At 44.7% G+C, this 13,876-nt stretch overlaps 1 protein-coding gene across 1 annotated transcript in view; it reads left to right on the top strand.

Moving 5' to 3' along the window:
- SLC67A1 (solute carrier family 67 member 1) overlaps nucleotides 1–13,876 on the top strand; it is a 58,133-nt gene that overhangs the window by 31,396 nt on the left and 12,861 nt on the right. Inside the window, exons 5-7 of the mRNA XM_054635478.2 lie at nucleotides 3,259–3,374; nucleotides 3,839–3,949; nucleotides 9,099–9,199. Of these exons, the coding sequence (XP_054491453.1) occupies nucleotides 3,259–3,374; nucleotides 3,839–3,949; nucleotides 9,099–9,199 (328 nt within the window). The remainder of the gene's footprint in view (nucleotides 1–3,258; nucleotides 3,375–3,838; nucleotides 3,950–9,098; nucleotides 9,200–13,876) is intronic.

The following is a 13,876-nucleotide window of genomic DNA, read 5'->3' as shown; positions in this document are numbered from 1 at the left end:
AAAGGCCCTTAATCTCTCATTAATCAACAAGAAGCTGGAAGAGGCCATACAATGAACTCAGCTGCCAAAGCTGCTGTGCCCTTTTGCTCCATTTAATTTAATTGTATTAGTCCTGCCCGCAGCCTTTGTTCTTCTGCCCTGCTCAGGAAATCTGCTGCTGGGTTTGGCAGGGCTCACTCTGGTTCCACATGGCTGGTTTGTGGACAGCCAGGAGGGAGGAGAGGGAGAGCAGGAAGGGGAAGAGGATGGGAAAAGGTGCTACGGGAGCAGCCTGCTTGATGTCCTTCATTTATCTTAATAGCGCCACTGCATCCCTTCCTGGGGAGGCTTCCTCCTGGTAAGCCAAACACAAAACTGAACACTCTGGCAAAAGGACTCTGGCTGATATCAGCAGAGAAGGGATGTTTAAATTTTAAAATAAAAAAAAACAGATGAGCGACCACGAGCCAGCTCTTGTTCAGCAGGTGCTACCAACCCAGCAAAGCGTTCCTACCACCCCCTCCCTTGGTTCCAGTTCATCTCTCTTAAATGAGCCAACAAACAAATGCAAAAGGTGGTTTCCAGGACACAGCTGAGTTTTATCAAATTTCAGCATTTGTCCCTGCTGAAGGATGAGATAGCAGGGCACCTGACTGGAGGGTGTACCTTCCTCACCATCCCATCAAGGAATGACAGTGCTTAATGTGTGGAAAAAGATGGAGCACTAGCAGAAAGATGTGCTTAGGAATAGGGATTTTTAGATGACTTTGCTTCAGGCTTGTGTGGGAAACACAGTTTTGAGCTCCATATTTTACTGGTTTTCTCTGATTTCAGCAACCAGCTGTGTAAAATTCCAGAAATTTGCTATACCAAACCCAAGTTTTCCCAAACATGTCAATTGTCAAGGCTCTCCTCTCCCTTTCACAGCAGTGAATTAACAGTCCTGTGCTTGCAGTGAAGTAAGCACAGGGCATTGTTTGCTTATAGTTTTACACAGTGATCCTTCTGTCATTGCTTACTGTAATTCTTCTTGGATGTGAAGAGTAAAACATCTTTACATTGGTATGTGGGATTCTGGACAACCTCAGGAAAAAGTAGAGCTGGAAAGGAAGTTCTTCTGGCTGATGAAAAATTTTGAGATGTGTTTTTTCCATATCAGCATGAAAGCTTGAAATAGAGAAACTCCCAGAAAAAAAACAAAAAACAGCCAACCAAAAAAAATAAACCATCACAACCCCCCCCACACACACATTTAGCCAGCTGCAGCTACTTATTTCGGTTATTTTATCCTTTTTATTTTCTTAGTAAATTTACTTTATAGTGCAATGCAAAGTAGAAATTCTGGATGTCTTGGATAAAATTTTTTGTCCACAAATTTGATTTCAGTAGTTTGGGAACTGCTTGGCATATAATTTTAATTTAGAAAGTGGCAATCTGCTGCACTAAAAATGAAAAGTAATGATCCAGTAAATGACTAATTTTGTGGTCTGAGTTAATTAGTGAAGCAGCTTGGTGGATAGAAGGCAGCAGGTCTAAATTACTGTGCTAAGTCCTTTTGTAGAAAGATATTATCTGGCTTTGTTGTTTTAATAATAATTAATGAGAATTAAAATATTCAGCTGGGATTTTGCTGTTACTATTAGCAGGAATATGTGTGTGTGTGTGTATATGTATATTTATATTTGTTCTCTGATGATTTTCTTGCTTGTTTGCATCTCAGTCCTTGACTGTCTTGCTCTGTGGCTTAAATAATACTCCAGAAATTATTCAGACTGCACCTTTGTCTAGCACGGAGGAAACTTGAGGCTTTTACAATTGGTGCTGCTGGTTATTTAATGAAAAACATGCACCATAGCCTGGCAAGGAAATCAGCAGTAAAAAACCAGGCAATAAGCAGTGTCTCATCAGCAGGATCACAGGGAGAATCAGCTGGGGGCTCACAGCTCACTTTTACATCCTATTTGTGGCAGCACAGGTTGCTGGCAATGCAGGGATGGCACACTCACCTCCAGGTCTGCATGGATCTGCAAAACTTCAAAGCTTTCTCTGCTGAAATCCAGGAATTAGTTTGCTGAAGTCCAAAATGGTTAAATTTGGATGCCTTCAAGGCACCATGGTGGTCACTTCATGTTGTGCCCTACATGACACCAGCCTTTGGTGTTTCTGCTGGGCATTTCCACCCCAAACCTGCTTCCTGTGGTTGGTTTCAAGCACATGTTTTAGGAAACCTTACAAGTAACTGGGGGGGGAGACTTTTAATGAGCTGGTTTAGTGGATAATTGCTCTCACTGTTAAAACAAACTTCTCTCTTTGTTTTCAGCTTGACTTCTCTCAGTTTCAGTCTTCCAGGCCTGGACTTTGCTCTACTGCATTTGTTAAAATTAAAGTCCCTTAGAGTGTGGAATCTTCCCACGTACCCTCAAACACTTGGAAGAGTCATTTCCTAACCTTCTCTTTTAAGAGGACAGTGATAACTGGGGACTATTTACTGGCTCTATTGACTTTTTCATGTTTGTGTTTTTTAGATAAGTTGTAATTGTTCCTTTTTATCATTGTACAACTATAGTTAATAATTGCTGTTCACTGTGTCTACATCCAAGGATGTGGCCCCACTTCTGTTAAAAATTCAATGTTTGGGGCTCTGAGAGATAGCTGAACTTGGTTTGGTAGTTGATATTGGTTTGGTTTGGGGCACCTTTGGAGAAAAGTAAGTGCATCAGTCAAAATGCTGTTTACCTTCTCAGAAGGTTTTGTAGTCATGCTTTTATTTTTAATGCTTCCTTTTCAAATGGTATCATCTCTCTGGTGGCTTTAGTTCTGATTGTAGGCCATATTCTACCGTCCTTAATCATCCTGAGTACTTTCCTTAAGTTCATTTTATTTCACTGAGAAATTTCAAGGAGTGAGATGATACTTAGACTAATGAAACTGGGGATTAGACAAGGATTAGGTGGATTCTAACAAGCAGAAGGGAAGATTTATAAGCTTCATTAAACCAAGAAAAGCTCCTCTCCCCCGACACTTGGGTATAATACAATGCTTTTAAATCTCCTGTTATGAATAAAATGATAAACCATCTTGATAAAAATAGCCATCTTTTGGTGAAATTTCAAATGGTGGTCATATCCAAACCCTCCATTAAAGGATGTGAGTTCTTTTAATGCCTTATGTGCTGTGACTTGAAGGGGAACTATTCCTCATCCAAAAGCCCAGGCCTTTGCAGGATGGAGGTATAAATCTCTTGTTTATGGTATTTATCCAGTTATCTCTATTTTGCAGTGTTTATGCTCCTACCTACGTTGGGCTGGTGGGAAGTCTCATCAACATCCTGATAGCAGTGGTTTGGATCCCTTCTCAGACTAAACCAAAGTCAGACCATCACAGGACAGAGCACAGTGAGTATTTTGTGCTTCTGAAAAATAGTACATGAAAAGGGGGAGGGGATTGACGTGCTGCAAGAACTGCTGAAGGAACTTGGAGTTGATTTAAGGGCAAAAAGGTCCCAGCCTTGAGATGCTGACGCTTCAATGTCTAAGCTGAGCTTATGGAAGAGGATTATTCCAAATATATAGATCACTCTTCCATGCAGAATTGCAGTCTTCCAGTCTCAGAAAAGGTGATTGTGGAGCCCTTGCTGGGGGTTAGTTTGGTCTGACAGGGGAGGAAACCCCACTGTGTCACAGGATTCCTCTACACGCAGACCTGGCACCAGCTCCCAGCCTCCTGCCATCGGCACCAAGCTGGTGCAGCAGAGATGTGGGTTTTGGGTGGGTTTTGAACCTGAGCAGTCTCAGAGTTTCCTGTTTTCTACCCTTAGCCTGTGTAATCAGAATATTAACCCATATGTCATCCTCTGCAGGCACATCACCGTCTGGGAGCTTGTTTAGCATCAGAGAGATCCTGCGCCTGATGAAGTTTCCGGGAGTGATGGAAGTTTTCATAGTCAAGGTCTTTGCTGGATTTCCCATAGGTAAATCTCACCCATTACCCATCATTGCTGATGCATTTAGAATAGGATGATGTACACTGTAGGCCAGGCTTGTCTCCAGTTTCTGAAAGCACATTGCTTTTGATCACAGAGCAGTGAGGATTCACCTCCTAACTTGAGGCTGGGTGCTTTCAGGTAGTCTCAGGGTCAAAAGCCTGGGACTTGATGTCCAACACGTTACTTGTCACAAGCTGCATCTGGGAGTTTTGGCAAATCACTTAATCTCTCCATCCCCTCACTGCAAATGTTTTTTCCTCTTGTCTGTCATTTCTCTTTGGGCTGTAAGCTCTTCAGAGCAGAAGAAAATTGTTTTTCCTCTGCCAGAAAAACTGAGGTCCTTCCTGATTTTACTTAGTGATTTTAAGGGGTATGTGTATCCTAACCTTTTTCCCAGCAATTAAAAATTGTTGATGGATGAGAGGGCCAAGCTGCACACAGGGGACCCACAGCATGAGGGTCTTCCCTAGCACATTGATGGGGATGCTTGTTCTTCTCTTCCTTATATATTCTGCTGGGGGGGTTTTGTGTCATGGTAGGAACTCACTGATCCTTCAATCCCTTCCCAAACCCATCTCTTTCCCTGCTTCCTCTGAGTCAGTTGCTGTCCTGGCAGGGTTCATATCTCCCTAGTTGCCTGACTATGCATCCCTGGCCATAATTTAATAATATTCAGTTTTGCCTACCCTCTAACTTCTTTCCCCACACACTTGACTAGAGACAAGCTGCAAGTCATCCTCGTCAGTGATGTGGAAGGACAGGGTGATGTTCTCTGCCCTTGCACATACAAAGCCTCCACAGCTCTTTTCCCATTCAACCCAAAAAGTCCAGTTTCTCTTGAGGATGATTTCAAGAACTGAGTTTTGTGCACATCATAACATGTGTGTATCATGCATCTGAGCAAACTAAGGCACTTCTGATCCAAACAGGGAACTTAAGGCACCCTAGCTTTTAGACTTTGTATCTTTTTCCAATTCATTTTTGTCTGGAGAAGTCCTTGAAGTTTAAAGAATGTGAAACATGATTTACAAATTAAATGCTAATTTGTAAACTGTAAATTCAGTATACAAATGAAAGTAAATTTGGTTGTGGAGTGTGGCTGAATCGGAAGGAAATGGCACTCCTGGGCTTGGTCAGGCTCATCTGTTATTTCTTGCTATATCTCTGGGGGAACAAGTCCAACTGGAGCTGGAAGTAAAGGATTTCTGTTTTTTTTTCCCTTGCTGTGAGCACCTGGCACTGGCTGAGATCAGTAATGCCAGTTGGTCCTGCCCCTGCCACTGGAGATAGGATAGAGTCTCAAACCACTGCTGGCTTGACCTAACAGTGCAACTTTTTTGGTTCTTAATAAAATAAACTTCTAAAACCGCACTCTAAAAAGTGTATAAAATGACAGCATTTCACAGAATGAGAAAGATGTTTTACAAGGGTTTTCTTAGCTGATTCTGACTCATTTCTCATCTTAAAGTAGCATTCATTTCTCTGTTAAAAATGCCTGAGACTGCATCCATGTGAGCTTCCCACAGTTATTTCCTGTGTGCTCTCTCTTTTCCAAAGGCCAGGCAAAATGCACTTTGCTTTAGACATTCCTGCCAAAATGCAAATTCCTGCCTGTTACAGAATCCATTCTTCTTTCCCCGTGCAAAGCAAAAATGCTCATTGAACCAAAATAAACATCTCCTGCCCAAAACTTCAAGGCTGTTTCTAGGCAAAGAGGATGGAGACAGTGAAGCTGGGATTTAAGGCAGGCACTGGGATTTCAGTCTGTCAGTATTTCTGTAAGGGTAGGAGAAGGTTCACTTGAGGCTATAGCACTCCCACTGCAGTGAGGAGTGATTAAAATCCTAGTGACTTCTCTTCTCTCTTCACTTCAGGTCACTGACCAGACTGCTGGCAGCTGAAAGGGGATCTGGCCATCCCTAATTCTCTGCAGCTCACAGCTGGAGGCTGAGCTCCTCATGAGCTCATTTACCTTTCATCCCCAGGCTGCAACTGTATAATTAATTAGATTGCCCGAATTACAGAGCGTTTTCTGTTTACTTTGTAAACAGATTTGTGATATACAGCAAAGAAAATCTTTTGTTCCTTATGGATCTCATTGTTGCCTAAAATTAGCTGGTTTGAGACCGAAAGAACCTCCCTGGGAGGGCTGCAGGGCTGGGAACCTCCTCCCTGTGTTGCATAAAAGCAGAGACATGGGCTCTGTGCCTCTTGCAGGAAAGGAGCTGCCAGGGGTTGGAAGGCAGCAGAGAGCTCCAGCACAGCCCAGTTACCTTCTCAGCTGACCTGGGAAAAAAGAGCCTCTCTGCATTGTGGTAGATAGAGGCAGAAAGAAAAACCAGAGGATAAAAATATCAAATGTAACTCTCATTGACAAGAAATCACCAGGGCCTTGAAAATATTGATAAATAGCTGCTTGTATGAATCTTGGGCTGCCTAATCCCTTTGGAAAATCTGGTTTCAGCATGATTGCTTTAGCACCTGCAATCCTGTTATTTAAAGGATTTTCTTTCACGTGTGGAACAGCGTTTTGCAGTGAGCCTTGGGGCTCTGCATCCCATCACATTTCCAGTCCAGCATAGGAGAGCTGTGATGATGAGCTCCCAGAGGCTGTGCTTGCCTTCTCACTCCATCTTGCAGTAGGGATTGCTAAACTGGCCCTCCAAAACTACAGGCTGCTTTCAAACATGTCACTTTTTTTTTTTTTTTAAATAGGGTTTGCACTCCTGATTTTCCTTGGTGCTTTTTGTCACCGTTACTGCATCTCACAAACCATTTCCCTGCTTTCTGCTGCATGACCTTTGTTACTCATCCCACTGATGCCAGGTTTTCTAAGGAAAAAGAGTTGTTTTCACCCTTTTCATAGACCTCAAAAAAGGCAAGGTTTCTGAGGGTATTTTATGCCATTTTCCTTTTTTTTTTTTTTTTTTTTTCCACGTTGAGCCTGTCAGCATGGATGAGGTTTATCATTATTTATGTCCTGCCCTCAGCTGACCTGCAGCCTACCCAGCTGGGAACCTGCTGAGATCTTTGTGAGAAATGCTTGCTCCAATGAGCATAACACATTTTTTTAGTTCAACCTGAGGCTTGCCTTGTGGGTTTCATCAAGAAATGTGCTACCAGTGGGAGAGACCACCTTCGTTTCTGAGAGAAGAGGGGCAAGGGGGTCTCCCTCCTCCAGGTGGCTTTAAGGGACCCTGCAGGCACAGGGGGTGACACCCATCTGAAAATGAGACCTTTGCACCTCCAGGGGAGCTGTGCAATGTGTAATTCTAATTAAAGAGCACAGCCTGTTCCCCTACTCAGAAAGAAAGCAGCTTGTTTGGAGGAGAAAGATCCAAATCTGTCTTAACTTGATGAGGGACTTGGGAGAGGAGCTGTAGAAGCTGGAGCACAGTACCAGGCAGAGGCACCAGGTATGTAGGGAGGCCAAGCCCCTCCTAGGTGGTCCCTGCAGAGGGGTGCAGGATGAAGGGAGAGCTCCTGCTTCCATCTGATCTTCCTACAAGTGAAACCAAGTGTGGTTTTTCTTTCATTTCGTCACGTGTGCCTTTTATAAATATGTGCAGCCCTGTTGCCTGATTTGGCTGTTGTGAGTAAATACTGGTATTTGCATGTTACCTTAAGCTGGCTTGAACTGAGAGCAATTTCAAAGGAACTGGGTAAGAGCTGTGTGCTCTCCGTGCAGGGGTGTGGTGAAGCCATAGGTCTTCATGAGCCCCAGCTCCCAGGCACCTTCTCCTCACAGCTGGAGAGCAGAAGAGCAGGGGGCCCTTCCTGCCCCCCATCCCTCTCTCCCAGCCCCATGGAGCCAGCTGGGGTGCAGCTGCTCCTGTTAAGGGGGAGGATGTGTCTCCGGTGGGGTTCAGGAAGGCTCTGTGGCAGGTCCTGGGATGGGAGGGTGGTGCTCCCTCCAGGCAAAGGCTTGGGGAGCCTGGAGGCAGCTCCTTGTTGCTGCAGGTGCTGCACTGGTGGTGCTGGGCTTGGGCTGCTGGATGCAGTGGAGTTGTTCTTGTTCCTTAGGAAGTGAATCCTTCCAGCGATCTGGAATCACCCTCTTCATCCTTCCAGGAGAAGCTGGCAAATCCTCCCCATGCATGTCACTTTGCCAGGCCACCAGCTGTCTTCTCAGTGCTCACACATTGCCTCCTGCATTCTGGTTTTTGCAGGAAAAAGGCTCTCTTTTAACCCAGTCTTTATAACTCAGAGGATCTTACCAGGAAAGGCAGGACTGCTAAAAGTCTTCTGGCCTCTCCTTTCCTGGAAGGATCAGTGATCTCTGACAGGCACATTGTGGGGTTCTTCACACACAGAGAGCCCCAATTTCCTACTGTCTTGGTCCATCTCAGGTGCACAAGACACTAGGGGAAGCAGCAAACTCTTACCCCACATCACACTTGAAGTGCAGTGTTTTGACATCATATTTTTAATTTGATGGCTCTCTCTGTAAGACTGGGAGCATGTGCAAGCATGCCTGTATTTGTGTATGTTTGGCAGTGGGGAAAACACACACTATTGTATTTCCATTTGAGATTGAGTGGATGTTCTCTGTTACACTTTCCAGAAATTGCCTCAATTGCAAAGCAGACCTGGTCTGTGATCTTTCTGCCCATACTTTCCTGACTGCTGGTGTTGACATTGCTATCATTGTCCTCACAAGAGATGTTTCACGTGCCCCAGACATTGTTGCTGAGGTGTGCAGTGAAACCACTGCATTTTGGCTGATGTCACTGGGCTGCTCCCCACAGTGAATATCTGAAGTCAGGCAAAAGGGGTGAGGAATCCAATCAGATTATTTTTATGGTTACAGTCTTGTCTGAACAAATGTTTTCTTGCTGTCTTAATGGTTAGCCTGGCATCAGTGATACAAATATTTACCAGTTTATAATTAACAGCTGAAACTACAGCCTACATAGTCACATTAGTTAAAGATGAAAGTAAGGGGATAAAAAAGTTAACATTTAAAGATTAAATTACTACAATGACTTTGAATAGGATTGTGCTCATGTTTATACCCAGTGCTGGCAAACCCAGGGAGAGCTACTGACTTGGACTGGTGGTGATTGGGAGCAGGGTTTGGGCTGTTACATGCACTGCAAGTGTATTGATGTACTCTTTGCATTAACCCTCCCAGGTTTGTTCATGATTATGTTTTCCATCATCTCCATGGATTTCTTTGGCTTGGAAGCAGTGGAGTCTGGATATCTGATGTCATATTTTGGTGTCCTTCAAATGGTAAGTGAAGTGCAAGTCCCCCTCTTGGACAGATTAGCTTGCCACACTGCTACCTAATTCACTACCTTCTGGACACATCCTAGCTTCCAAATCCAGGTGCATTATTGGCAGGCAAATCCATTTTTTTTATGGCATTTAGCTTCAAAAAGAGGAGTGACTCCAAATTTATTCTGTTCCTTGAAATGGGAAGAAATTGGAGCAAGGAGTATCCTGAAAGCTTTCTTCCCCTTATCCCTCTCTGTAGATCTTTAAGCTGTGGAGCTAAAATTTCCTTGGACTGATATGTCCTGGGTTTTGTAACAAAACTTACATTGAAGCTAAAGTGCCTTGGCTGAGGTTTTTCCTGGTGCAGGTTAGTTGATTTGCATTTGTATAGTAGCACCCTGTATACTCAGGAAAGCAGACAACCTTACTGGTGTTTTCACTGAAGATCCCTTCAGTGTAGAAGAACTTGTTTCTGCTGCATGGAAACAAGCACAGCAAGCTTGTGATTCCCAAAAAAGAAAAAAAAAAAAAAAGAAAAAAACCAAAGCACATAAAGGTGGGTGACAGAACATGGTTAGGAGACTACCAAAATAGGTAAAAGGGAAAAAAGTCAGCTGAATTAGGCAGTAATAAGGTCAAAAATGTGCAGTGTTGTATTATAGCAGAATGTTCCTTTTGGAGGAAGAGGCTTAATAATTTTGCAGAAAGAGCAGCAGATGGTTATAACCAAGCCCCAAGGTAGGAATGCAAGTTAAGCAATATCCTGAAGGAGAGTGGTCTTGTTATTAAATCCTCTTCATTTCCTGGGTATTGCCACAGAGTTCCTGTGGGAGCTTCTCATTTGGGGAATGGCAGCTCAAGCTGCTTCCTTTGTGATTTGGATTTGACATGGTGTTGCCAGTCACTTGGGCTCTGGCCTGCCCTCACCAAATGTTGGTAGAGCAGCAGACAGGCATGGCTGTACATCAGCAGCTGGATTCTGCAGGGTAAAGTCTGGAGCTGAGCAGATGGTGCCTTTGCCATGTCCCTCCTGTGAGGGTGGCTTTGGAATAGCTGTCTCTTGCTCCTGTGAACATCTCCAACCTGCTGAATGCAGTCCCATTCAGCCTCTTTGGGAAGAAGAGCAGTTTGCCAGTGCACAAGCAAGCTTCTGACCCACACTCCACTGCTTTCAGAGGCTTTCCCTGTGTTAGCCTTGTAGGCTGCCTCCTAGACCAGGACCTGCAGGAATCACTCAGGTTTTAGAGGGGCCAAGTCACTGTCCCATATCTTCTTCCCCATTTGAATGCAGAAGGACTCCCTGCAGCTGGGCTTTTAACTTTAGACATACCACTTAAACCCCTGTAACCTAGGCAGAAATTCGATCTGGAGTTGCAGCATGGCTGTGGTGTGCTTGTTTAGAGTGGGTAACGTGGGCAGCAATTGCTCTTGTGAGGAGTGGCTTTGTGTGGCTAGATAGAGCCTGGACTCCACTGCTAGGGCCAGGATATCTGTCTTGAGGACACTGCTGTTATGTCTGGAATATCTGTCTGCCTTCAGTGCCATTGTTCCCCAGGTTAGTTTGGTTGAAACTGCTGTAGATAAGGTCAGCTCCTCTGCCCTGCTGGGGCAGCCCACACAGAGACAGCCCTGGAAGATATGGGAATTACAGCATCCACTCTGCTTCCTCATGGATGGTCAGATGCCAGGGCTAACCAGGGACCTGACCCTTCCCAGAGTCACAGAGTTTCATCCCACAGAGGCCAATCATTCCTATTGCCACAATCCAAGCCAGTAGGGCCCTGCAGGCTCAGGTGCAGCATCTGCTTTGCTGGGAAGTCTTTGCCTTGGGACTTTTGGCACAGAAACTGGTTTTTATCAGCCAGGCAGTTTTCTTTCATACATCCATGCAGTTTCTATCCATACTGCTAAGCCTGTCCCACAGTGGCAGTCCAAACTCTACTCTGGTTTATGCAGGACAAGATCCTCAACTGGACCAAACTGAACTCTCACTCTCTGGCTTTTAAATTATTGTAAAACGTTAGAATTCATGTCTTTACTTTCAGGTATCTGTCTGGAACCACCCAAAGATATCTCTTGTGGATGGTGTCTGGGTTAATGTTTCATGGCTGTTTTCTGTTTGGGTTGCAGGGAATAGAGGTGTGCTGGCTCTGTCCTGCTGAGCCCCAGAGCTGCTTGAGTTGCCCAAGCTGGCATTTCAGATGCATTTGTTTCTGCTTTACAGTGAATTGATACTGCTGAGATACAAATGCAGATTAGGGTGCAAGTGAATTCCACCAGTCTGGATAGGTGAATGATGATTAATATCTGCTGACTGGCTTCCCCACTTCACTGAGTAAATGACAGCTTTATTCATGAGGAATACAATGTAATTTTCAGTCAATTTCATCAGCCAGATACTCAGCTTTGATTTTTTTTTTTACTCTTTAGTTTGCCCTTCTGTAAATCATTTCCCATCCTCTTGGACTTGCCCTGAGCCCTTCTGTTAGAGGAAACCTGTCGCCCATGTTTGCATCTCTTCCTGGACTTGAAAAAGATGGTGTTTAAGGACTTTTATAGCTGGAAGGGGACATTAAAGAAATTAAGGGGGAAATTATTTCTTTTGTGTTATTGTAGTTTATTAAATTAAATATTCTCAAAACTTACATATTCCTCTTACAGAAGGCAATGTTGCAGCTCCCTTTCCCAGCCTGATCAGCAATCCCAGCATGACTCAAATAGTGATGGTGTCTTCCTGCCTTCCTCTCCCACCCCAAGGATATTATGCTCCAATTGCTTAATCTAGTTTTTCAGCTTCCCAACCTCATTTGACCTGCTGTGGTGAGAAGTGGCCAATGCACTGTAAGAATCTGTTTCTCCTCATCCCTCTCATTCAAGCCAGCTGAAGAGTACCTAAGAGGAGATTTTGAGAGGCTTTGAGTCAGTCCACCTAATTTTAAGTAGGCAACTCAAGTTCTTTGCCATTGCTATCCCAAACAGCTCTTTGCATGGGGAATCAGCACAGAAACACAGACCCTTGAGAAGGTGAGGGGTTTGCCCTCTTTGCAGATGGAGGATGTTAGTTTGGACACCACCAGTTCAGGCATCACTGAGGGATCCCATCCAGAGCTCCTCATCCTGTGGTGAGCATCATCCAACAGCAGGGGACATGGGAAAGTGTGGGCAGGGTGAAGTGCAGTGCGGGTGGGAAGGGGGCTCATGTCTGGGTCAGGACACAGCCAGGCAAGGTCAGAAAAGGGGGGGTGGGAAGGCAGTGAGACAGCATTGAGACAAGAACTGTCTGATGAGGAAACAGAGCTGAGGCTTGGAAAATGGAATATGACTGAGGCTGGAATGGACTGCTGGGGAAATGAAAGTAGCACATGGGGGTAATTCAAGCAATCCAGGTCTCTGCAGTGATTCTTGAAGCACCCTGAAAGCGTGGGGCTGTCTGATGAGCTGGGACTGTGCCAGGTGAAGAGAAATCATGTGGGAGATAACGAAATGAGGAGAGGAGGGCAGACAGCAGGAGAGCTGCCTCTGCACCAGCTGCCTCTGCACCACTGCAGAGATTGCCTTGCTCATGGTGTGCTTGAAGCATCTTTATCTGATCACTGGTAGGTCTCCAGGCAAGAGTTATGAGAGCCCGTCAGGGACACAATCCCTCTGTCCTCCAGGGCTGGGCTTCCAGAGCCCTCTCATCTGAGAAGCCATGCAAATGAGATTTCCCTCATAGTGAATGCCTGGCAGTGTGAAATGCCATTCAATCTCCCTCCAGATAATAATTAATTTCATAATGGTTTTAAATCATTTCATTTTGAGTAATGGGCAGAAATGAACCTAGACTCTTTTTTTTTTTTTTTTTTTGAGTTTGCAAGTGTGATAGCATGGACACCTTCCAGGTGTAGTATGTGGCTTGGAAAATGCTGCTGGAGGATTAGGCAAGTGAAATTCCTGGAGTCCCCAGTTGATATCTGAAGTCACATCTGATGCTTAGATTTCAAACCATGGGAGGGGGTGGGGGAAACTTTCCTTTAAGAACTTTTTCTCAAAAAAAAACCAACCCAAAGCAAAATGCACCAAACAAAACTCTGGGTGGGACAAAGGGGGTAGATATTTATAACCCTGAGGATCAAGAAATCATAAGACATCTGTTCTATTTACTGCATTTAAATTTGTATTGTTATACAAACTCCACCTCTAGCTGTGCAGCTTCTGGAGGGACAAGTTGGTACGGAGTGATCCTGAAAAGATGAGAGAGATTCCTGGAGGAGAGATTTACATTGCGTATCATCTTATCACCAGTCTGTCCCTCTCGCTTTTTTTTTTTTCTCCCTACACAGCAAAAGAGATGATTAAAGAGCCGGGGATTTAATTACAGCCAGGTATGCCTAGGGGGAAAACCCACTTAGTGAAAGGACCTTGCAACAACAAACAGAAAGTTCTCCAGTTTCCTCGCTTTGAAGGATTTATATCTGTGCAGAGGGGTGGGTTGGAGGGGGAAAGAAAGCGATTAGGCTGGAGTTTGCAAAACACACCATCCTCTTCCCCCTGCTTGGCAAAGTGCTGCCTTCAGCAGTTTGGTCCTCACCATCATCCCTCCTTCCAGTCCCACCGCCCTCCTGCTCCTCCACAGCACCTGAACGACTCAAGCAATGTCTGGCATGGCTGTGTCAGTAAAGCAAAGCCCTTTTCCCCCAGCATGGGCTTTGC

This window comes from Agelaius phoeniceus, chromosome 6 (genome assembly GCF_051311805.1).
Source record: "Agelaius phoeniceus isolate bAgePho1 chromosome 6, bAgePho1.hap1, whole genome shotgun sequence".
Lineage (NCBI taxonomy): Eukaryota > Metazoa > Chordata > Aves > Passeriformes > Icteridae > Agelaius > Agelaius phoeniceus.
This window is presented reverse-complemented; position numbering and strand designations above follow the sequence as displayed.